The 21,447-nt window shown below is 53.0% G+C and overlaps 2 protein-coding genes across 6 annotated transcripts; one reads left to right on the forward strand and one right to left on the reverse strand.

Annotated features, from left to right (window-relative positions):
• Positions 1-169: 169 nt before the first annotated feature.
• Positions 170-18,575, forward strand: SLC7A3 (solute carrier family 7 member 3). Of its 5 annotated transcripts, none has more exons than XR_005703803.2 (15): positions 170-186; positions 1,317-1,522; positions 3,890-4,297; positions 5,218-5,376; positions 5,465-5,642; positions 5,735-5,847; positions 6,682-6,904; positions 7,076-7,215; positions 7,295-7,397; positions 7,683-7,894; positions 8,424-8,590; positions 8,863-8,971; positions 9,078-9,305; positions 16,358-16,532; positions 18,259-18,575. XR_005703803.2 is itself a non-coding variant. In XM_058423229.1 (13 exons), exons 3-13 carry the CDS (start codon positions 3,928-3,930, stop codon positions 9,209-9,211), a joined length of 1,908 nt encoding a protein of 635 aa, XP_058279212.1. In that variant the 5' UTR covers positions 1,052-1,142; positions 1,317-1,522; positions 3,890-3,927; the 3' UTR covers positions 9,212-12,180. The 5 variants fall into 5 exon arrangements, 1 of the variants encoding a protein (XP_058279212.1); XR_005703801.2 differs by lacking the exon at positions 170-186 and adding an exon at positions 1,052-1,142 and having other exon boundaries at positions 18,256-18,575; XR_005703800.2 differs by lacking the exon at positions 170-186 and adding an exon at positions 1,052-1,142.
• Positions 18,576-18,579: 4 nt separating this feature from the next.
• On the reverse strand, positions 18,580-21,407 carry LOC120762037 (nuclear cap-binding protein subunit 2). Its single transcript, XM_040084017.1, has 4 exons — positions 21,245-21,407; positions 20,906-21,087; positions 19,975-20,113; positions 18,580-19,348 (listed from the first exon to the last, which is right to left on the reverse strand). Exons 1-4 carry the CDS (start codon positions 21,329-21,331, stop codon positions 19,250-19,252), a joined length of 507 nt encoding a protein of 168 aa, XP_039939951.1. The 5' UTR covers positions 21,332-21,407; the 3' UTR covers positions 18,580-19,249.
• Between the last annotated feature and the right edge of the window lie 40 nt (positions 21,408-21,447).

A 21,447-nucleotide genomic window follows, 5' to 3' on the forward strand; every position in this document is an offset into this window, starting at 1 on the left:
GGCAGTGCCCAGTGCTGCCCACTGATCCCCAGAGTAGTGGGTGAACAGGGCACGTCTGTGCTTGGCTACAGCTGGTTTTGCTCAGCCAGAGATTTGAGGTCTGTTACAAGGAAGAGCTGGGTGCTGGTGGATGGAGGTACATTGTGACTTTGGGGAAGCATTTCTGGACAAAACTGATGCTTCCAGGTGGGTTGCTTGGATGTGTGGTGGTGGTGGGCAGCTGTATGGGCAGGTTTCTTCCTTATATGTTGGATGTGGGAAAAGCCAATGCTAGGTGATGGCACATTAGGCTTCTACAGCCTTTGGCTATTTATTACTGCTTTATTATCAGTGACTGGGGGCAAGTTGTGGGAAGCAGTGCTTGGGACTCAGTCCAGTCCCTCATTTTTCCTGCATGCTGGTGCTGGGACCTCTACTCTGCCGCCTTCTTTCTGTGGTCAATTGATACAGGTGCCTTGCTCTGCTTTGTGTCTGGGTGAGGCACTGGAGAGTCCCACTGTCTGATGCTGCCAGTGCCCTGAGGTTGGGCTGCTGAGATTCCTGCTCCTCTGTTATTTCTGGCTGTTGCTCCTGGCTCCCTTGGAATGCCCACAGGGGTGGCTGCACAGGCAGGGAAGCTGTGTTGGCTGTCTCCTAACCCTGCTTGGCACTTGGTTGCTGGGGCAGCTCCAGTGCTGGCACAATCTGCAGCAGAGAGCCCTAACATGCTATGCATTCCCTGTACATGCATGTTGAAGATAACGTCCTGGTGCAAGTGCTAAGGGAGTTGACTAGAAAAGGTGCCCTTGTAGATTTATTATTTGTAAACAGAGAGGCACTTGTGGGTGAAGCTGGACTCGATGGTCCTTATGGGTCCTTTCCAACCTGAAGTACTCTAATGCTTGAGTTGTGGAAGGTGGTGGGGACATCCAGGGACTGATGTGGATCTATTTCTGCAGGGCTTCTGGCCCCCTTTATGGGCTGGAGCCATCTCCTACCCCGCTTTGATGCTGGCTGCGTGTGCCTTGCCACTGTGCCTTCCTGCTGTTCCTGTTGGGACGTGCACTTAGCTTGTTCCATGCCTCTGCCTGCTCCTAGCCCTTGGCCTGTGCTGCTGGATCAGGGCCCTGAATGATGGGAGTGGAGAACAGTAAGACTGGGAGGTGAGGATGGGACACTGAGAAGACGTGTGGAGTTGCATGTGAGGTCTGGGAGCTGGAGACATATTCTGGTGTCCTGATGCCGCTCCCTTCTGGGAACTGCCTCCCAATGCCTTATGTTGCAAGAAGATTTCTGGAAATAGACAAATCATGTGATCTGCCCCCTCACTGTTCTAGGTACCCATATCTGCTTGTCTGGGACAGGGTGACCCTGCTTGGAGCCCTGCCGTGCCCGTGGTGCTGCCTGCCCTGCCCAAGAATGCTCTCGGCGGTGGTGCTGCCCAGCTGGGTCCTTGCCTACAGCTGGCAGCCCTGGGAGGAGTGGGAAGCGTTTGAGTAGTAACAGCCATGCTGCTCTTTTGCCTCCTGGACTTCGTCATGGGGTAAGGGAGGAAAGGGACGTTGCTGAACTCGATTCTGAGAAGCGGGAGCAGAGTTGCCGTCAGTGCCAGTTATAAGCATGAGCTGGTGTTCCCGTCAGCCCCGGAGGATGCGGGGGAGGCAGCTGCCGAGCGCAGGGTGTAATAGCCAATGATGCCGACGGGGGGCTGGCTTACCTCTCTGCGAGCTGCCCCTTTGAAAGGGCGCTCACGGATGGGCGCAAGCCGTGGATTCCGTCAGCGAGGTGTGCTGAGGGCGGGTCCCAGCCTGAGCGCCGGACAGGATGGTGCTGGTGCCTGTCTCTTTCCTGGCTGCCCAACAGTTCTCCCAAGACTGGCGTTTCCCGTGCACTTAGGGCTGCCTGTTGCTCCCAGAACTGAGAGAGCTCTACCGAGCATACGGAGGTCGGGGCAGTCACCCCACAAGGCGCGGGCTGAGCCCCGCTCGCAGCCCCCGCAGCAGGGCTGGCCTCGCCTCCTCGGCTCGCTCCGGCCGCGGCGGGGCAAGGCCTGGGCGGGCTCTGTTCCCATGGCACATCAGGACCCGGGGGACCTCCAGCCGCCCCCTCCGTGACCGTGAGGGGAGCAAGATGCCTTGCCCTGGTCTCGAAGCAGCAGCCGCACTCCCACGCTCCGGCATCTTTCCCCGGAGCCACTTTTAAGTTCCAATGCAGTTACGTGCCCCGAATATTGGGCGGGATGATTTGGGGCGCGGGTGAGGCTGGGAGAAGGCGTGTCCGCGCCTTTCGCTGGTGTCCGCCTCTTTGCTCGCTGTGCCCCCCACGCTTGCAACTGCCTGCCGTTTATATTCATTCTTCGCGGGAGAAACTCGTCCCCCTCTGTGCTCTCGGCGGGGAACGGAACTGAGTTCGGCTGAAGGGGATCGCACTGGGGGGAGCCGAGCCGAGCCGAGGCGGTGGTGAGTGCTGGCGGTGGGCAGGATGGGCGCCGGAGTTGCATCAGCCAGTCGCACCACACGTGGCTGGTGCTGTCGCGGATCCCCGCTCGGATGTCCCGGGGCATCGCCCGGCTCCCGTACGGGACGCAGTCTGCTGGCACTCCTCGGGACCGGAGATCCCTCCGAGGGGGCTGTGGCGGTGGTCCCGAGATAACAGCTTCCCCCATCTAAGCCAAGTCGCTACCAGGATGCAGCCGGGCAGCGGGAGGCTCCTGCTCCCGCCCAGCGCGTTGCTTCTCCTTTTCCCATACGGAACTCGAGTCGGGTACTGGAAATACTCGGAAGGATTGAGAAGCGCTAGGGAAGGCAGCTAGAGTTGTCCAGGTAGTGGTTGAGGAGGGTGCTAGTGCCGGGGCACTTGTTGCACTTGGGGTTGGTTAAGTCTGAATGTGTCACATGCCAGCTCGGGAGGAGGTTTGTCAAGAAGCGGGATAGTTTGCTGGTTATGGGGAAACAGCCGAGTTGGTGGCCGCCACTCTGATCCTGACAATACTTCTTTGTGGAAAAAGGTCACAAAATTATCCTTGAGTACTTAGGCTGATAATGTGCAGTGTGGCGTGCGGTCCTGGACACCTTTCCGAATGAAGGGAGAAGCCAGCAGAGGGGAGACACTGGTGGGTGTTCAGTGCTGGGCAGAGGTGCCGGCCGTGGCCATGGGCACTGGGAACCACTTTCCTTGCAGCTCCTCTTTGCTGGATGCCTGCTTCACAGGTTGCTCATCTTCAGAGCTTTTTGGGGATAAGTGGCTGCTGTGAGGGAGAGGAGTGGGGATGTCGCACATTCAGGGTTATTACAGCCTGCAGAGCTTGCAGACTGCTCAGCAAGCACTGTTAGAGGCAAGGGGTTTGCACTGGGGACCCGTGCCGTGTGTCTGTATGCATCCCTGTGGAGAATGTGCTGCCCATGCCAAAAGCAAAAGCGAATGTGTGCATCCAGTGAGTCAGCCCAGCTTGCCAAACCCTGTGCCGAATTCTTTGTCTCCACATCGTTGCTGCTGTGCACACCCCTGTGCCAGGCTGGAGGACTGTGCCAGCATTTAAGTTTGAGCTGAAGGATCTCCAGACTGCCAAGCCTAGGAATCAAGTGGGCAAGCCTTGGGATGTGCCTATGAGCTCTATGGTTGAGACCACACAGGGGATGGAGCAATGAGCATTTCCCACCATGAACTGACTGGTTTCCTCTCTGACTCACTGTCCTGGTGCAGGGGGAACGCAGTCAGAGTATGTGCAGCCCCACAGTGCCTTGGAGGGTGCCACCACCATGGTCTATGACCAACCAGTGTGGCAGGGACGTGGTGCTGATGGGTGAACTTGGACCAGGCTCCTTTGGGCATCATTGCCTACCCTGCCCCTTGCAGTGCCAGTCCTGCTGCTTGAAGGACACTGAGCTTTATATTTCCCTTCTCTTGCAAGGCTTTTGACCAGCTGAGCTTCACTGAGGAGAAGACAAGATGTTGGGGGAAAAAATGACCAGTTTTGGGAAGAAGCTGATCCGCCGGCGCATGGTGGATCTGAGCTCCGATGAGACACATTTTGCTCGTTGCCTCTCTACACTGGACCTTATATCCTTGGGTGTGGGCAGCACCCTAGGGGCTGGTGTGTATGTGATGGCCGGTGAGGTAGCCAAGGAGGTAGCCGGTCCTTCTATCATCATTTGCTTCCTGGTAGCTGCTTTCTCATCCATACTGGCTGGACTGTGCTATGCAGAGTTTGGGGCCCGTGTCCCCAAGGCCGGCTCTGCCTACCTCTACAGCTACGTTACCGTTGGTGAGATCTGGGCTTTTATAGCCGGGTGGAACCTCATTCTCTCCTACGTGATAGGTACGAGGCCATGCAGCGTGCATGGGGCTCCTTCCAGCGCCGTGCTTGGAAGCATGGGCGGGCTTCTGGGGTGTCTTGGTTTTTAAAGACAGTTGTCTGCCAGGGAAAACTAGAGCCTCCCTTGGAATGGAGAATGTAAACCCCCTTCCCTCCAAATTATTATAATTTTGCAATTAGGGGCTGTCAGGCAAAGATATGGGAAATAGGAGTAACAGTTCTTTACTAGGAATATTAAAAAAAAGGAAAAATACAAATGTAGTAGTACAAAAAAACAGGCAAGGAAGCAAACAAAAATCCTGGAAAAAGCCCTGACAGTCAGGGATACGACCTGGCACCCTGCTGGTCAGGGTGTTGGAAGCAGTCCAGATAAATCCTTCTGGAATAACAGATGTGGTTCTGTGGAGTAGAGATGATCCTGTAGAAAGTCCAGTGGCAACAAGATAGGTCCAGTGTTCCTCTGGGCATCCAGTGGCCTGGAGGATACCTGGTGTTCTTCAGTCCCAGTTTTTATCTAGCTAGGAACAGCTGGCTCCTCCCCCACTGTGTGGAGCATCTCCCAGTGGGATGATGGAATGTGTCATGCCATTTGTGGGCCCTAAAGGCCCATTATCAGAAGATGTCCCCATGGAGGATGGAGGGGTGGTGACAGAGATAAGAAACACTGCCCCACCTGGTTTTAATGGCTGGGCCATTATCAGAAGACATCTTCCTCCTTCCCCCCTAGAGTAAGGAGGATAACACATCTCCCAAAAAATAGCTTACAACAGATGAAATAGAATACACATTTTTTAGGTTACATAATCCAGTACATGGGGGCAGTGTGTGGGGTGGGATCAGCAGGGAGGTGGGTGCTCAGGTGTGGGTGGCTGGTGCCAGTCTGCCCTGGGCTTGGACTAATGCACGGATTTGCCATCAACCAGGTACGGCCAGTGTGGCTCGAGCCTGGAGTGCAGCATTTGACAACATCATTGGCAACCACATCTCCACCTTCTTCGCCGGCAAGATCTCAATGCACCTGCCTGGAGTGCTGGCCCAGCATCCAGACTTCTTTGCTTTAATCCTGATTTTGCTGCTTACTGGTGGGTGTGCAGGAGAGTGGCTCCGTGGTACTATGGGTGATGGCATGGGAGCCTGATGGGTCTCCACTCACCTCTTCTGTCCCCACAGTGCTGCTGGCTTTTGGTGTCAGCGAATCTGCCCTCGTGAACAAAATCTTCACAGCGGTGAACCTGTTGGTGCTGAGCTTTGTTATCATTGCTGGCTTCATCAAGGGAGACATCAAGAACTGGCAACTTTCAGAGGAGAACTGTGTCAATTGCTCTCTGCTGGACTCACCAGATGACGTGTAAGTAGTGCCAGGCCAGGATCTGGCATAGGGCAGGCAGAGGCCCTGCTGTCCCTGAACTCACAGCAGCTGCTCTCCTGCATTTTTTCCAGAAAAAAAGTTTTTGGCTATGGTGGGTTTTTCCCCTTTGGACTGGAAGGGGTCCTGACCGGCGCTGCCACCTGTTTCTACGCCTTTGTGGGCTTTGACTGCATTGCCACCACAGGTATTGCCTTGGGTGAGGGTGGCATGGGCATTTCCCCTGCACAGCCAGCAGCTGGCTGGGAGCTGATGGGGAGGATGCTGCATGGTGTGGGAAAACAGCTGGTCTCACCGCTGCTGGGATATTTCCCTGTGGAGTCTGTATCTTCAGCTGGGCCAGACAAAAGGGCTCAGAGTCTGCCCTGCCCCAGGAAAAGTGGCTCATTACACCACATGCTGGGAGCAGGGCTGCACCCTGCCTGCACAGGCAGCTCTCAGAGCAGCGGGGATCCTTTTGACTGCTGAGCTGAGCCTGCGACAGTGCTGGGAATTGCTGGTGCCTCCTACTTATTTCCCAGCCTCAAGCATCCTTTTTCTGAATGCCTGGCTTCATGCAAAACTGCTGCTTCCTGCATCGCAGGCAGCTCTCTTAATTTCCCCTTATTACCCCAGAAATCTACTTAGTGGGTGGCTGGTACAGGCTGTTCTGCCTGACCTCCCTGCCTATGCCAGCTGGCCTCCAGGGGCTGCCCAGCAGCCTCCTCCTTTCCTGCTGGGAGAATGGTGCAGCACACCTTTGCAAAGCCCACATTTAAAGAGGCCCTCCATTCAACAGGCTCTGCAGGGAGAGGGAGCTGCTGGTGGCGGGGAGCAGCTGGCATGGCCGGGGGGCTACAAGCCCAGGCTGCCAGGCAGCTCCATCCCTTCTGCCAGTGCAGCAGCATGGCCAGGGACCCCTCCTCTCCAACAACCCCAGCTTGGTGCTGCCATGCAAAGTCCCTGCTGTGTACTGCCTGGGGGTACTTGCCCCATGCTGCGCCCTGGAGTGGGGCACATGTGGCCTCTTGTGTCTGGACAGGGGAGGAAGCCAAGAACCCACAGCGCTCGATTCCCATTGGCATCATTGTGTCCCTCCTCATCTGCTTTGTGGCTTATTGTGGCGTCTCTGCGTCCCTGACTCTCATGGTGCCCTACTTCCTCCTGAACAAGAACAGCCCTCTGCCTGAGGCTTTCAAGGAAGTTGGTTGGGAGCCTGCCCGCTACGCCGTTGCTGTTGGCTCACTCTGTGCCCTCTCCACCAGGTAGGACTGGCTCTATTCCTGGCGCTGCTTGGCTCAGCATAGGGACCGGCAGCAGTCATCCTGGCTGAGCTGGGGATTTGCTCTGTCCAGCTGCTGCCCTGCTCCTGGCACAGAGCCTTCCCCTTCTGGGTGGTAGATGTGGGCAGCTTGCCTAATCTCTCTCCACGACAGCTTGCTGGGCTCCATGTTTCCCATGCCCCGAGTGATCCATGCCATGGCAGAAGATGGGCTGCTCTTCAAGTTCCTCTCCCGGATCCACAGTGGCAGAAAGACCCCTATGGTTGCCACCTTTGTCTCAGGGTCCTTTGCAGGTAAGGCTCCTGGCCACCTCCCCACACCCAGCCCTGCGGTGGTGCGGAGCTGAGCTCATGCTGCGTGTCCTCATTGCAGCGGTGTTTGCCCTCCTCCTTGACCTGAAGGACCTGGTGGACCTCATGTCGATCGGCACGCTGCTGGCCTACTCCCTGGTGGCGATGTGCGTGCTCATCCTCCGGTGCGTGACTCCTCGTGTTTGGTGGTACCCAGGGTGGATGTTCCTTACATCGTCCTGGGGGTTTGTAGCCACGGCTTTTTTCCAGGGCCATGCAGCTTGGGGAAGTGCCAAGCCCCCAAGATGGAGGCTGCTAACCACAGCCTGTGTGTGTGTCTCTGGGCATATCCTTGAAGTGGCTGTCACGGGGCCACTGCTGGAACAGCAGGGATGTTGAGGTGCTGCCCACTGTTCCCTTGGGCTAGGAAGTTCCTTGGGCTCTGCTGCAAGCTTGTCTTACCTGCCCAGGTACCAGCCCAGACAGCCGAACTCCCCGAAGGCCGTGGAAATGTTGGAGCTGAATGGGAACAAGGAGGAGAGAGTGATCATGAACCCGACCATCGCTGCTGCCAGTGCCCAGCACAAAGAGATGTTGTCCCTGGCGATGCTCTTCAACCCCCCTGGGGACACCCCCACTGTGCTCTCGGGGCGCATTGTCTATGTCTGTGTCGCTGTCATTGGTGAGTGAGTGGGAGCTGGTGGCTGGTGTCCTCTCCTGCCGGGGGCTGGAGTGTTTTGGCGTGTCTCTGCAGAGCTGGGAAGGGATGGAAAGCATGCCAGGCAGATGAGAGGGGCCAGGTCGCCAGTCACTGTTGGCAGTGCCAGCAGGTGCTGAACCTTAAGCAGGGTGCCAAGTGCAGGGTACAGCTGTGGTTTGGGGTGCCCTGTGATGAGCTTGACCCACGAGCAAGGGCAGTCCCCAGCCCCTTGAAAGTGCTTGGGCTCAGCCAGCAAAGTTTGATCTGTCAGTGGCTCCATTGAACAGGCAGGATGGGGTGGCTCAGCCAGGCCTGGGTAAGCGTCAGAGCTGGGTCCAAGCTCAGGCTCCCTGCAGCTTACTGGTCTGGGAAGTGTCTCCAGCAAAGCACTTTCCTAAGGGTGATGGACCTGACCAAGAGGAGTGGGTTCCTCAGCCCTGCTGTTGGTGAGGCTCAGGGGCTCAGGGAGGCCATGTGCCATCCAGCCCCCCAACTGCCCCCTCTCTTGCAGCCGCACTGATCACAATCATCTGCGTGGTCCTGACCCTCAATGTGGCTGCGCTGAAGGATGCCAATGTGGTCTGTGTTGTCGTTCTGGTGCTGCTCATCGTGACTCTGCTCATTTTCACCATCATCATTTGGAGGCAGCCGCAGAGCAATGCACAGTTAAACTTCAAAGTGAGTGCAGCCCCCTGCATCTTCATATCTGCATCCTCCTGGACTCCGTGAAGATCTGGGCATTGCAGGGACTGCCAGGGCTTGCAGCCAGGCAGTCACCAGGAAAGCCTAGAGCCCTGAAACCATCTCTCTGAGGTGCAGTCCCCAGTGTGGAAGTGCTTGGGTGCTCTGGGCTGTGGCAGGGAGGGGGTCCTTCCATTGGCTGGTAGCATCCTCGAGCCCAGCCTGCTCCCTCAAGGCATAGATGACACAGCACTTTTTGTCCTTTGCAGGTACCTTTCCTCCCACTGCTGCCAATCTTCAGCACCTTTGTTAACATCCTGCTGATGGTACAGCTGAATGAGGGCACCTGGGCGCGGTTTGCTGTCTGCATGGTGTTGGGTAGGTGTCCTGCAGTGGGGAGTGTGGTGCCCACAGGTCTCTCCTGGAGATCTGTTAGTGCTGACAACCCACCATTGCACATTTCATTATGGAAACTGTCCTGCAGGTTTTATTATTTACTTCACCTATGGGATTTGGAACAGCGTGGAAGGGAGGAACGCAGAAGAAGCCTGTGCCACGGTAGAAAAGCCTCTGCACCATCCTGGACTGGACTCCAGCCCTGAGGCTGCTGCAGTCTGAGGGCCTGGGGACCAGTGCTACATGGACCTCTTTGCCACTTTGGGACAAGATGACAATCCAGAGAGTATATCATCCATCCCCTCTCCTGCAGAGAGTGAGTCCCAGGGTGAAATACTTAAGGCCTGAACAACAGGCCCTGAGCCAAAGCTGACCTTGGATGAACATTCCAGCCAAATGTTGGATGTTTCCTCTCATTAACGATGTATTGTTATATGTTTCTTTATTGGCAAGATGTGTTTATCTTTCTGTATCTAGAAACCGGATAAGGCCACATCTAGCTTAATTAGGTGTAGGATCAAAGACAAATCCCTTGGCTCCTCCTTGAGCCCTGGCCAGGCTTTGGGAGAAAGCTGGCAGGAAAATGAAATTATAAACTATGTCAGCTGGTTTATTTAGCAGTGTAAAGGCTGGAGCACTATCACAGCAAAGTGAGGGAGCCTCGTGCCTGCAAAGGGGGAGGCACTGCAGGAGTTCCCAGTTACTGCCGTGGTTCTCCAGTCCTTGGTTGTGACAGCTTTCCCCCACAGCTGACCCTAGGACAGACTTGGATGATGTATCTTCACTGGGGTAACATGGGGTAACATGATTTATCTTTCTTAATCACTGTAGGCATTCTTTTGTAACAATGATTAGCCTTGCTCAGCTTATTCCTTTGTAATTCTTTGCTCATGGTTAGGTGCCTTGCTTAGCTTATCCTTTCGTGATTCTCTGCAGTTTTATATCATGGTAAATGCCACTGTTCCTTAAGTTGGTGTTGGTGTCTCTGACCCTACCCACCAGCAAAACAAAATCAGCGTAGTCAGCATAGTAAGAACGAACTGTTGCTTTTAAAATCTAAAAGAATTATTCCTGCCTGAAATTCCCAGATGGGAAGACCGTCCGTTTAGTTCACTGGCCCTCAAGTGGGCTATGGTTGGAGGACCATGTGAGCAATGGGGAAGTCAGTTAAAAGAAGCTGAACTGCTGGATGTATTGAAATGTATCCAAAAATGGCATACTGGAAAAGAACCTGTGGGTTTGGGAAGGCACGGATGGATTTCGTTAACAGTATATCAAACAAAACACCAACAGAAGGAACAGTTGTTGAAATGCTATAACATAGAGCGACAGATGTGCGTTACAGAATGAAATTGTAATGCTAAAGTGCCAAAATAAGCTGCTTACTGATAAGTTGGATTTACCAGACTTGCTGAGAAGGCTGCAGTTAGAGTAGGTCAGTATAAGGAAAGGAGGGGGCAAGTGAATCACAAGAAAATGCATGCAGTGATTGCAGAGGCAGGTGTGCAGTGGAATCCTGATAAATGGAATGGAGATATTTGGGATTCTGTGGATTCTGATGATGTTGGTTCCCCAGATGAATTTGTAGATGTGAGACTGGCATGGAGATATGAAAGGTGGAGTTAGCTGCTAAGGGTCTGCAGGTCAGGAGGGATACTCACGGAGGTAAATGAAATATTTGATCAGTTTAAGCAAAGACTGGGGAACCTCTTTTGTCTTTGATGTGTGCTTGCATGATCAGGGAGCATTAGGGGCAACCCTAGGCTCAGAGGACTCTAAGAAGTTTTAGTTTTGAGCTCGGATTCTTTTGTGCAGGATGCATTTTGGAATAACATTCACGATACTAATTTATTTTACCCTACAGAAAATTACTGGCCAGTATCAGAAAGTCAGAGATTAGTGAGATTGTATACAACCAGATGCATTAAGAACCTCTTGTGATTTTTGTATTTGAAGATAACGTTACTTGAAGATACAAGTAGTCACTCCAATATTTGTGCCTGTAACTTTTTGCAGTGACAGGATTTTAGTTATTTATTTTTTGTTTATATTTTTTTTAAATTAAGTGGGTTTTTTTAGTTTTTTACCTCCTGTTATATCCTGTCAATGTTTAGAATCTTCACTATACCCCGATTCAAGACTTGCAGCCTACTCCCATTGGTAAAGGAACTGTAACAACATACAGACCTGAGGCTTGCTGAAACACGCCTGGGAGAATGGACAAGAGACTGTGATTGCTGTCCATCTCCCGTGGCATGGCAGAAATCCATCATGTGATGGAGTGGGTGAAGAAGGATGGAGAACATAGATGGCAGGATCTCTTTTTGGATGGCTTGCCTAGAGCTACCAGAATTCTCAAATGAGCGCTTCACCCTGGTGTCGTTTTATTGATACTAATCCTTTTGCTTTTTGTTCTGATAATTGCATTGTATGTTAAGGTTTGGATGATTATGAAACAACCAGCTTACCAACTACCTCCACTGATAGTAGACAATCCATGTGGTACCAAAACATGAAACATTCTCAAGCTCTATTTAGATAATGTGAAGCTTGTCTGACTGTCGTCACAGGGTGTACGATGTAGGGAAATGATTGTGAACTCTGTGGACAGATAACTGGGGGTACAATTAGAGGAAACTGAGGACTTAGAACAGTATGGAAATTATAGGGTGGGTGTTAACACTATTCTGTAATATGATGTCTTTGTCTCTGACCCTACCTCTGGTAAAACTGAGTCAGGATTGCAGAGCTGGGTCACGTGCTGTCTCTTGCCCTCACAGGGAAATCCCGTGGCTGGTTGGGAATGCTGGTGGCCCATGGCTGGTCTCTGCCCTCCTCCAGTCCCACAGAGGGGCAGTGACACCAGCACAGCCCTCCAGCTGTGAAAGTTGCTTTCCCCGTGCACAGCTGCCCCCACACGATGGTGCAGCTGTACTCACTCCATCTGTCACGGGGCCGTGTTCACCACCTCCTCCCTGCTTTCCAAGTGCCAGACTCGTACATGGCAGCCACGGCTGGAGCTCTACAGGCAGGCTTAGTGCAGCTTGTCTTGGTACTTGTGGCACTGCCAGCAAACTGGTACTGCCCTGACCGTGCTGTTTTGGTGGAAATATCTTGCTCAAGTGTCTGTGAGGTGTCCTCGGTGTGGCTGTATTTGTGTCCAACCTCATTTGCCTTTCTATAATTTCGAAATCTAGTAAATTAAATGTTTTTAAGTGCCTTTTTTCTGTTGGTCTTGCTGTATGTCCTGTTAATGGCCTGTGGTTACAGTCCCCGCAGCAGGACCCTACATTGCCACTGGGCTAAATGCCAGGCTGGTGCCAGTGCAGAACAGTGCTTGGTCCCAGCCAGCTGTGCTGGGTGACATCCCTGCCCAAAACCTGCCAGCTGGAGCCACCAGTCCTCACACTGTCTGCTGGGACAGTGAGCCTATGAGCCAGGAGCTGTGAAGCAGTGCTTCAAACCAGCTCCAGCCACTGCTGCTGGTACCTGGGTGTGGGCAGGACAGCAGCCTGTCATGGTCCTGCCTTTCAGGCCCTGTGCAGGGAGGGATTGTGTCACCAAGTTCCAGAGCAGTGGAAACAGTAAGGGCCTTGGAGATGATACCTCCTGGAGGAGCCAGCAATGGCCTGCAGAGGAAGCCAGACCAGAAGCTGCACTGCATCCTTAAGAGAAAATGATTTTCCAGATTTTGGTCTGGTCTAAATCAGATCTGACATAAATATCCAAGAAAAACCTAATTTAAGGCAGATGGATTGTGCTTGGTTTTGGCTGCTGCTCTCTCGCTGTTTATTGGCTGTGGTGCAGGGTCACTGCCCGGTCAGCAGTAAAGTACCTGCACCATCAGCTCTGCTTGGCCCCTGGGATGGAGCTTTGAGCCCTGCCCCAGGGCTGTCCCTACAGGAAAAGGGGCTGTGGCTCCTGCTCTGGCCCCAGGACAGGCACTCACTGCCCCAGGCTGGGGTGCCCTGCCACAGCCTCAGGCTCCAGCATCCAGGTGCAGGGGACTTCTTGGGTGCTGCCAGCCCTCCTGGTGTGGCTGGTGCCTCAGTGTACCAGGCTGGTTTCACCACCGCACCTCATGAGTATTTCCTGGTCAGGGGCAGCACATGGGTCCCTGCTGAGCCCGGAGCCTGCCGTGTCCTCATGCACCCAATTTCAGGTGCTGTTACCCAAGGCTCGAGGGCAGTGGGCCTGTGATACAGCTGCAGCTGTCACCCCCTGGCTTGGCACTGCTACAGCCCTGTGCCTTTGTTTGTGTCTGTGTCCCCCATACACACGTGTGCACATCCATGCCCATGTCCGTTGGTGGGTCTGTGCCCATGGGCACATCCCTGCCTGGTGACAGGCCATCCCCCTGAGCTCTGCCATCCCATCCAGGGCATCCACTGGGACTGGCTGTTTGGGGCCTGGAGCAGGGTTCTGGAAGCTCAGGACAGCTCCCACCGAGCAGCTCAGCAGGAAAAGCAGCTGTGGCAGCCCCCAGTGCATGGTGGTGGGGTGGGCTGGGGAGTCAGTGCCACTCAGCCATGGGTACAGCAGCCCTGTTCACCCCCAGGCTCTGGGCCAGGCTACCAGCCTGTGCCAGCTCTGCACACCCACTCTGAGGGGTCCCTGCCTCCCTCTCCATGCAGGCTAGCAGGGCTGCCAGGGATGGCACCACATCCTCTGCTGGGCAGCACCTCTGCCCTTCCAGGCCGCTCTGGTGTTACTGCACATCTCAGCACATCAGCTGGTGGATGAACACCCAGGCAGAGCCTCAGTGTGTGCTGTCTGCACAAACCATCTGTTCCCACTGCTGTACCCTGAGCCCCAGCAGCCTGCTCTGACAGCAGCCCAGGTTCCATCCTGCAGACAGGCTGGGAGAGAAGTGTGATCCTGGTGAAGCCTGTCAGGTGCTGGGGGCTGTAGGGTGGATTTCCCCTCCTGTAGCAGTCTGGAAGGAGCCATTTTGTGGTTTGAGAAAATCAGCAAAGAGCAGAGCCTGGCTTTGCTGTTGAGAGGCCTGTGATAACCCACCCTTAAGGGGAGGAGGCAACCAACCCCAACACAGCTGCGTGTGGTTTGCCCTGACAGTTGGGGCGTTTCCTCACTAGGCTTGATCTGTGATTTCCTTGTTGCTGTTCCCAACTGCATTGAAAGAGGAGCTGGAGGGCTGTTGAGTCCTGCTGTGTCTGGCCCAAGCCGTGCTGAGCAGGCAGGTGGTTGGGGTGGCATTGCAGTGGAGGCCTGGCTGTGGCCGCTGGCTGGTGACAGTGTGCTCTGGGGTCATGCCAGGAATGCAGTGCTGGCGTGTTAGGGGTCAGCCTCTCTCCCCATCTGGCTGTACCACATCCTGTGGCATTCATAACTTCATATCCAGCCGATTTTGGGGGACATGGGGCTTTCCTGGTGGACCCTTTGGGGCAGCTCTCTGGACATCAGATGCCTTCCACCTCCAGGGGGGCTGTGAGAGGCCATGAGTGTGGCTTGCAGGCTGGGGACAGGATGGAGATGGGGGGCTGTGCTGCTGAGCCTCTGGAGGGAGAGCTGCAGCTGCAGAGCCTGCCCCTGCGCTGCTTCCTGGCCAGAACAGGCCCTGGCAGGCGGAGATGTAGCAGCAGATTAAATTTTGATCCGCTTGGGAATTAAAATAGGCTGGCAAGTCTGCTGTGCTCTGTGACAGCAAATGCTTCGATGTGAGGAGTTAATGTGCCGTCTTCTTCCCTGTAAATCTGAGCACTGTCAGATCCCCTTCCCTGCTGCTGCAGTGGCTGCTGAGTGGGACGAATCCATCAGCAGGGCCTGAGTCCTGGAATCCAGGGAATTGACTGCAGGCAGAGGGGGTCACTGGTGAGACAGAGCAAACTGCTATCAGCTCCTGATATTTCTGCACCAGCGCTGGTTTATGCTGTAAGCTCTCTCAGTGCAGAAGGGCTCCAGGAAATGAAAGCCGGTGATGGGTGAGATTCTTATCACTCCTTACTCACTGGGCTCCAGGCAGGCCCCAACCCTTCTGTTCTCTGTGGTGAGCTTAAGCACACATGACCCAGTAGCTGTGAGGAGCCTGTGTGCATCCAATAAATCCTTTGGCCCTGAGCTGTGGCAGGTGGCCAGCTCTAATCACACAGGCTTAATGCTCACCTCGCTTTGCCTCTGCAGGTCTGGCATGATGACACTGCCAGGTGGTTGCTCTTCCTTTGCTCTCCTTTCTTCCAATGCGGCAGCTGGTGCCCTGGTTCCTGCTCCTGACCCCCAGTCCACACTGCAATTAGCCAAAGGGTGGCTCCTCTCACAGTCTGTCCTGGAGCTGACAACGTGCTGTGATGATGCCTGCACCCAGCAGGATGTCACCCTGGGAGGAATATCTCCCTTAGGAGACAATTCCATCCCAGTGGCACCCACACCTCTCTGTGGTGGAAGCGAGCCTGTGAGTGGTGCAGAGGAGATGGCAGAGGCAGCACAGGCAGTGCAAGTGGCATATTTATGGTGCACATGGGTAGTTTCACATCAGCGTGGCCACTTCCTGATGAACTACGCCTTCTCTGCCACCAATCAGGATTGCCAAAGGCTGCATAGGTGTGCTGGTTTCCTGACCTCGTACACAAGAGATTTCTTTACCAATCACAGAGTTTTAAGGCTGTTACATCCCCGTCCTCCTTAAACTTTCTCACTTTCCTGCTGTGTTTACCCAAGCAATTATTCCATCTCAAATTCATATTCTCCACACAGAACCTCACACTGATGGTGCTTTGCAAGGCTGGACAGATGACTGCTTGTATTTTTCCATTTTTAAGTCAATGTCCCGTTCCATTTCACTGCATGTCAGGGGCAGCCTGCATCACAGGCTGGTCAATGCTGTCATTTTTTAAACCTGCTGAAGAATAAACATGCAGTTCCTTCCAGACATGTGGCAGTTGTACAGGCACAGCAACCTGACTTGCAAAACAAACAGCTAGGAGACATTTTGACAGTCTAAATGTAACACCCCTCCTAGCTCAGTTATCAAGACTTTGAACTAATGTGAGCGTTAAACTAATTTAACTGCCTGGTCTGCACATAGGTATGCAACAGTTTCTATCATCCTGGACAAGATAATGCATGAAAAATCATGACATGTTACTAGGCAGGGAGCAGCTGCTATTGTTTACATAATACAAACCAAATTTACAGACAGAATTTAACTTGTTCAGTGGAATAATTTGCCCTAGCTGAGAGGTTCTTGGGGCAGATCAAAAAGGGTTTACATCTCATCTTGTCTCTTGTTTGGACCTAAGAACAGGCTAGAGAGTGCCAGCCATGCTCTTAAAATACGAAGAAACACAGGGAAGGGAGTTCTTGGTTCTTTCCTCTCTGAGGTGACCACTGAGCATTTGTTATGTTTTATAGGCTACTCCAGTTGTGGGACAGGTGACAGAACGGAGAAAATTCTCCTGGAACTGCTGATGTGAAACATAAAGACTGGTTTGATTCAGAGCATAAGCAACTTGTTTCTGACATCAGCCATGAACTACTGCACAGCAGAAGAGGAAACGCCAGCGAGACAGAAGCGCAGAGAACCATGGTGAGACTCATGCACTCTCCTAGCATCCACCTCCGTGTTTGCAAGTGACAGCAGCTTTAAGACACCAGCAATGTATCCCCTCCACCCCAGTTTGTGTCCCAGAGAAAGTGGTTCTGACACTCAAACTGCAACTGGTGTGGGACTCGCTGCTGGACTGGGTTGACCTTGGCTGGATACCAGATGCCCACCAAGCAACTCGTGTCACTTTCCTCCTCAGGAGTGTCCCTACCCATGGCAAGCTGCTTGGAACTAGCTGGTCTTTAGGGTCCCTTCCACCCCACCCCACTCTGTGATTCTGTGATTCGTCCAGGTTACTCGATGGAAAGGTTTCACAAGCTAACATGAACCTGGAACAGGCACTTTCCCCAAAGCTGAGGAAAGATAACATCTCCTAGTTAGCTGATGAAGACATAGTTAGTATCTTGATTACATCCATAGGCACATGGTGACATCCCTTGTTTTGTTCCCAAGAGCTGCATGAATGGCTGTTGGGCTTCCCTGTCTTCCTGCTGATGTTGGGCTCCATTATGCCGACCTTGGAACAGCCAGTCAGGATTCCACAGACCTGGTGGCTGTAATCTTTCCATATGTCTCAAAGCTCTGATGAGGTTATGCTGGGTGCTTTCTGCTTCTTGTCTGAATTCCTCCTGCTCACTCCTTCTTGCATTTTCTTTTCTCAAGGACCAGCTTCTTGATGGAGCCCTTCTTCTCCCTCCTCCCCTAATAACTGATGATATAGACCCATTCACTTCCACTGGGTTTTTTCCACAAGTGGGACCACTGTAGTTCTTGTTTGGACCCCTATCTCTATTCTCACCTCAGATGGAGCTTGTCCCCAGCCTCAATCAAGTTACTCTCTGAGGTGGCTTGAATCCCTGAGTTAACCACAGCCCTCTGGCAGCCCTGAACTGTGCCTTTGCAGGCACATGCCAAGCCCCAGTACAGTGCCAGTGCTGGTTTTCACCGGATAGGCACCTTCTGTCAGTTGGCATGTCAGTTTGCCAGGGTTACTTGCCTGTTCAGGTGTAGTCCCAGGCTATGGGAGGTGATAACCAGCCCAGGCACTTGCCCAAATCCTTCCACATACTCTGCCACCCACGGACCAGCCACCTCAGGGCACATTTCAGTATTGACTCACCCAAAAACGATCTTCTCTTACACCAGGATGACACCAGTTTACAGAGACTCCATGAAATGCCAACCGTGTTAATTAGCAATATTAAACATCTCACATAAGGGTGAGCAGGAACAATAAAGCCACCCACACCAGGTGGGAGTAGGAAATGGGATCCTCTCCATGAGGCAGCTCCCCCAGCAGAACGAGGCCACCAGTGCCAGGACAGAGCACAGAGCCATGGTTTGTACTAATGTGTTCCCAAAGCCCAGCAAAGTAAAGAGATAAGAAATGCAGCCAGCAAACACTGTGACCCAACAGGAGCTGCCTGCTTAAATAACACCTGTGGCAACAGCACACTTAGCACACAACTGCCACTGCCTCAGGCCCCACACTGGGCACCAAACTGTGACAGTGGGCTGACCCTGCCTGGACACCAGGTACCCACCAAGCTGCTCTCTCACTCCCCTCCTCAGTGGGACAGGGCAGGGAGAAAGGAAGATGGGAATGGAATTTGTGGGCCAAGATAAAGACAGTTTAATAAAGCAAAAGGAAGGCTGCATGCAGGAGCGAAGGAAAACTAAATATTTATTCTCTACTTTTGACCAGCAGGAAATGTCCGGCCACTTCCTGGGAAGCACAGCTTCAGTACACAGAGCAGCTGCTCCAGGAGATGGATGTTTTGATAAGGAATGCCTCCAATCTCCTTTCTCTTACCTACTACTGCTGAGCAGATGCCATATGGTCTGGAATATCCCAAGATCTTACCCCCAGCCTGCTGGTGAAGTGGGAATGTCAGAGACAGCCTTGACACTGTGGGAACATTGTTCAACGACAGCCAAAACACTTGGTGTGTTATCAACACCTTCCTAGCTACCAATACAAAACACAGCTCTACGAGGGCTGCTAGGGGTAAAATTACCTTCATCTCAGTCAGACACAATACAACTGTTTATTTAAAAAAAATTAACAGAAACTTTTAACAAAATCACACTGAACAGTGAGGATCTGAAAAGCCAGGCAGCACTGGGGGCATCATGAAGAGAAATGCTCTGCAGGCCCTGACCAACCCAAGGGCTGGATATGCAGACAAGCACCTCCAAGTGGACGGTAAGACCTTGTCCACTTCTCTCATTCAAACAGTGATACTGTTTATTAAGAAGATGAGGTTGTAAATTAGAAACCTGAATCTCTTGTGCGTCCTCACTAGGTGCACAAGGCACCTGGAGGACTCCAATGGTGGTAAGCTTTTAGAAGTTCCACTTGAAAGTAACCACAGCTGCAGCTGCAGCTTGGAGGAAGCCACCTGCTTAAGTGCAACATGAAGAGTATGTCATAGCATAAGGTCTGTGTCACATGCTGCATTTCTTCTTGCCCAGAATCCTGCAGAGCTGTCCATTTTTTCCCCTTGTTGCCCTGTATCAGCACAGAACATCCTCTCTAGCTCAGAAAGAAGGGAGAATGAACACATGTATATCCACAGTCTAAGGAGAGTCGCCTTTTGCTGGAACTTGGATCTCACTCCATACCCCGATCCCAAATGCGAGAACAGGGCTAGCTCTGGAAGGACAGAGCCCTCTATGAGCTAGGAGCCATAAGGCAATTAATAGATTGCAGGCTGGTGATTTGCCTTCTGCATCTGAATGATCTTGCCAAAGCCACCTCTTCCCACATCGTAGTCCGTCCGGTATTCATCTCGCACCTGGGCCACAGCAACAACACACATATTAATAGCCAGCACTGCCTGTCTCCCACTAGACTTCAGAATCATCATCCCCTCCTTGTTCAGTTGGTGGGGAACTGAAGTTCAGGTTAGAAGCACTTCAATTCATCTGAGATCTCGTCAAGTAATCCACCAAAAAGGTGGTGGAAAATGACAAAAAAGGATATATTGGATGGTTGAGATTTTTTCAGGTAAGAAGCAAAGAAGACCCCAAAATATTTTCATTCAGCTTTTCAGCACACCTTTCTGAGTTGCCAGGCTTGGCCTTCAGAATACTTTATCTCACCTAAACCTCATCTTTGCCCTTGGGGAAACTGCTGTGTTATGAGATTGGCCTGGCAGCCACACTGTTTCTACTCAAATTCTGGATCATTTCAAGGGTACTAGCTTGAATTAGGGAACATTCTGCTTGCATTGCAGGAAGTTGGGAGTCCTAGACAGAAATATTTCCAGCCTTTAACACCAGGTATCAATTACCGAAATGACCCGGGAGTGAATAAACTTCATTATCAAGTCTTTGCAGTCTGCACATTGTTCTCTGTGAGACAAAACCAGCAAATAAGCACAGAGGATCAAATTCAGGGATGAACTGGCATTGCCTTTACCTGTCCTCCAGTCTTTCCTCTCCCGTACTGTCGCCCCTCCTTGAAGCCTGCGTCCCAGTCCGTGCGGATGATGCGGTCATCCAGCCGCGTGCCGTTGATGAACCGCATGGCGTGCTCGGCATCTGCTCTCGTGTAGTACCTGAGGCACTCTGTCAGGACAACTAACTGTGCTCTTTTGTTGGGTACAGGGGAAAAAAAAACCAGAACAAACCAGGGTAGTATTGTATTGTATCCCCTCACTGCCTTCCAGCCTCTTCTACTCTTCCCGCTCTTCTCTGTGGGATCAAAAACTGCTCTCATGTAAATCCAAGCTAAGACCAGCTAATGCTCAGAAAGGATTCTGTACTTTAATGTTAGTACATGCACAGACAAGACAATGGAACAAAGACATTAAAGCCTTGCTCAGGGCAAGAAATCAGTAATATGCCTTTTTGTACTGTGTAAAACTTGACTGAAAAAGAACAAAAGGAGCAGGCTTTACAGGAGAGCTTTGCACAGACAGCTCCTGGCACAACCTGTATGAGCGTGTACCCTCTGCTTGAAAATGCCCCCATGGCTTATCCTGCTACTTCCTTCAGGTGTGCAGTTCAGATGAGAATCTAAACGTGTGCTCTGGACATGGAAGATGTCAGGCTGATGACTGTAACAGTTCTCATCTTGGCCCTCAAATCATTAAACAAATTAATGAATTAAAGGGGCTCTCTGCCACCTCCAGAAAGTACAGCTCTGCTGGCACTTCTCACGTATGGCACCACTATCCAGTCAGTCTCAGGGTGTGGAGAGGAAGGTGCAAGGATGGACGGGACGTGCCTGGCAGGAAGCACTTGGCTATCACCTTTCCAGCGGCAGTACAGATACACCTGCTGTGTGTGCAGAGGAACTACAGGTGCCAACCACACACGTGCTGACAGAACAGAACCAGAAAGGATACTCGACAAAGCAAAAACCACACGGGGTTTTCTTGATCTTGTCCAGACCCATGACAATCCTCTTGACATCTCCGCACTTGGAGAAGAGCTCCTGGATCTGCTCCTCGGTGGTGTAGAAGGACAGGTTGCCGACATACAGCGTGGAGGAAATCTTCAGGGATTTCTCCTGCAGCTGCCTGCTACCCTGCGAGCACAGAGGCGCACGCCGCGGGCTCAGCGCTCTCGCCGTCCCGCTCCCACCGCCCCGTGCCCTCCCGCTGCCCAGCTCCTCGCCCGGCCTTGCCCCGGCCTCAGCCCTCCCCGCCCCGCCCGGGCCTCTCCACCCGCCGCGCCGGGCGCACCCGGAAGTGCTGGTCCCGGTACTGGCTGATCTCGCAGTACGAGTCGCTGTTGAGCCCGCTGAGCGTGGTGTGCAGCAGCCCCGACATGGCGCCCGCCCGGGCCCCGCCGCCGGGACCCGCCGCCGCCGGGATCCTTCCAGAAGCGCCGCGCACCGGACGCGGCCAGCGGCGCGCGACAGACGCCGCTCCGCCGCCCCGTGCGA

The sequence above is a fragment of the Hirundo rustica genome, chromosome 21 (genome assembly GCF_015227805.2).
Source record: "Hirundo rustica isolate bHirRus1 chromosome 21, bHirRus1.pri.v3, whole genome shotgun sequence".
In the NCBI taxonomy this organism is placed as follows: domain Eukaryota; kingdom Metazoa; phylum Chordata; class Aves; order Passeriformes; family Hirundinidae; genus Hirundo; species Hirundo rustica.

Bases quoted from the DNA above. Each gene is read 5' to 3' on its own strand.
- SLC7A3 (XM_058423229.1), top strand. From the start codon at position 3,928: ATGTTGGGGGAAAAAATGACCAGTTTTGGGAAGAAGCTGATCCGCCGG. The intron at 5,848-6,681 runs GTATTGCCTTGG...GTGTCTGGACAG, and splicing joins TGACTGCATTGCCACCACAG to GGGAGGAAGCCAAGAACCCA. The intron at 7,216-7,294 runs GTAAGGCTCCTG...TCCTCATTGCAG, and splicing joins TGTCTCAGGGTCCTTTGCAG to CGGTGTTTGCCCTCCTCCTT.
- LOC120762037 (XM_040084017.1), bottom strand. From the start codon at position 21,331: ATGTCGGGGCTGCTGCACACCACGCTCAGCGGGCTCAACAGCGACTCG. The intron at 21,088-21,244 runs GTGCGCCCGGCG...CTGTGCTCGCAG, and splicing joins ACCGGGACCAGCACTTCCGG to GGTAGCAGGCAGCTGCAGGA. The intron at 19,349-19,974 runs GTAAAGGCAATG...GCTGTGGCCCAG, and splicing joins GAGGAAAGACTGGAGGACAG to GTGCGAGATGAATACCGGAC.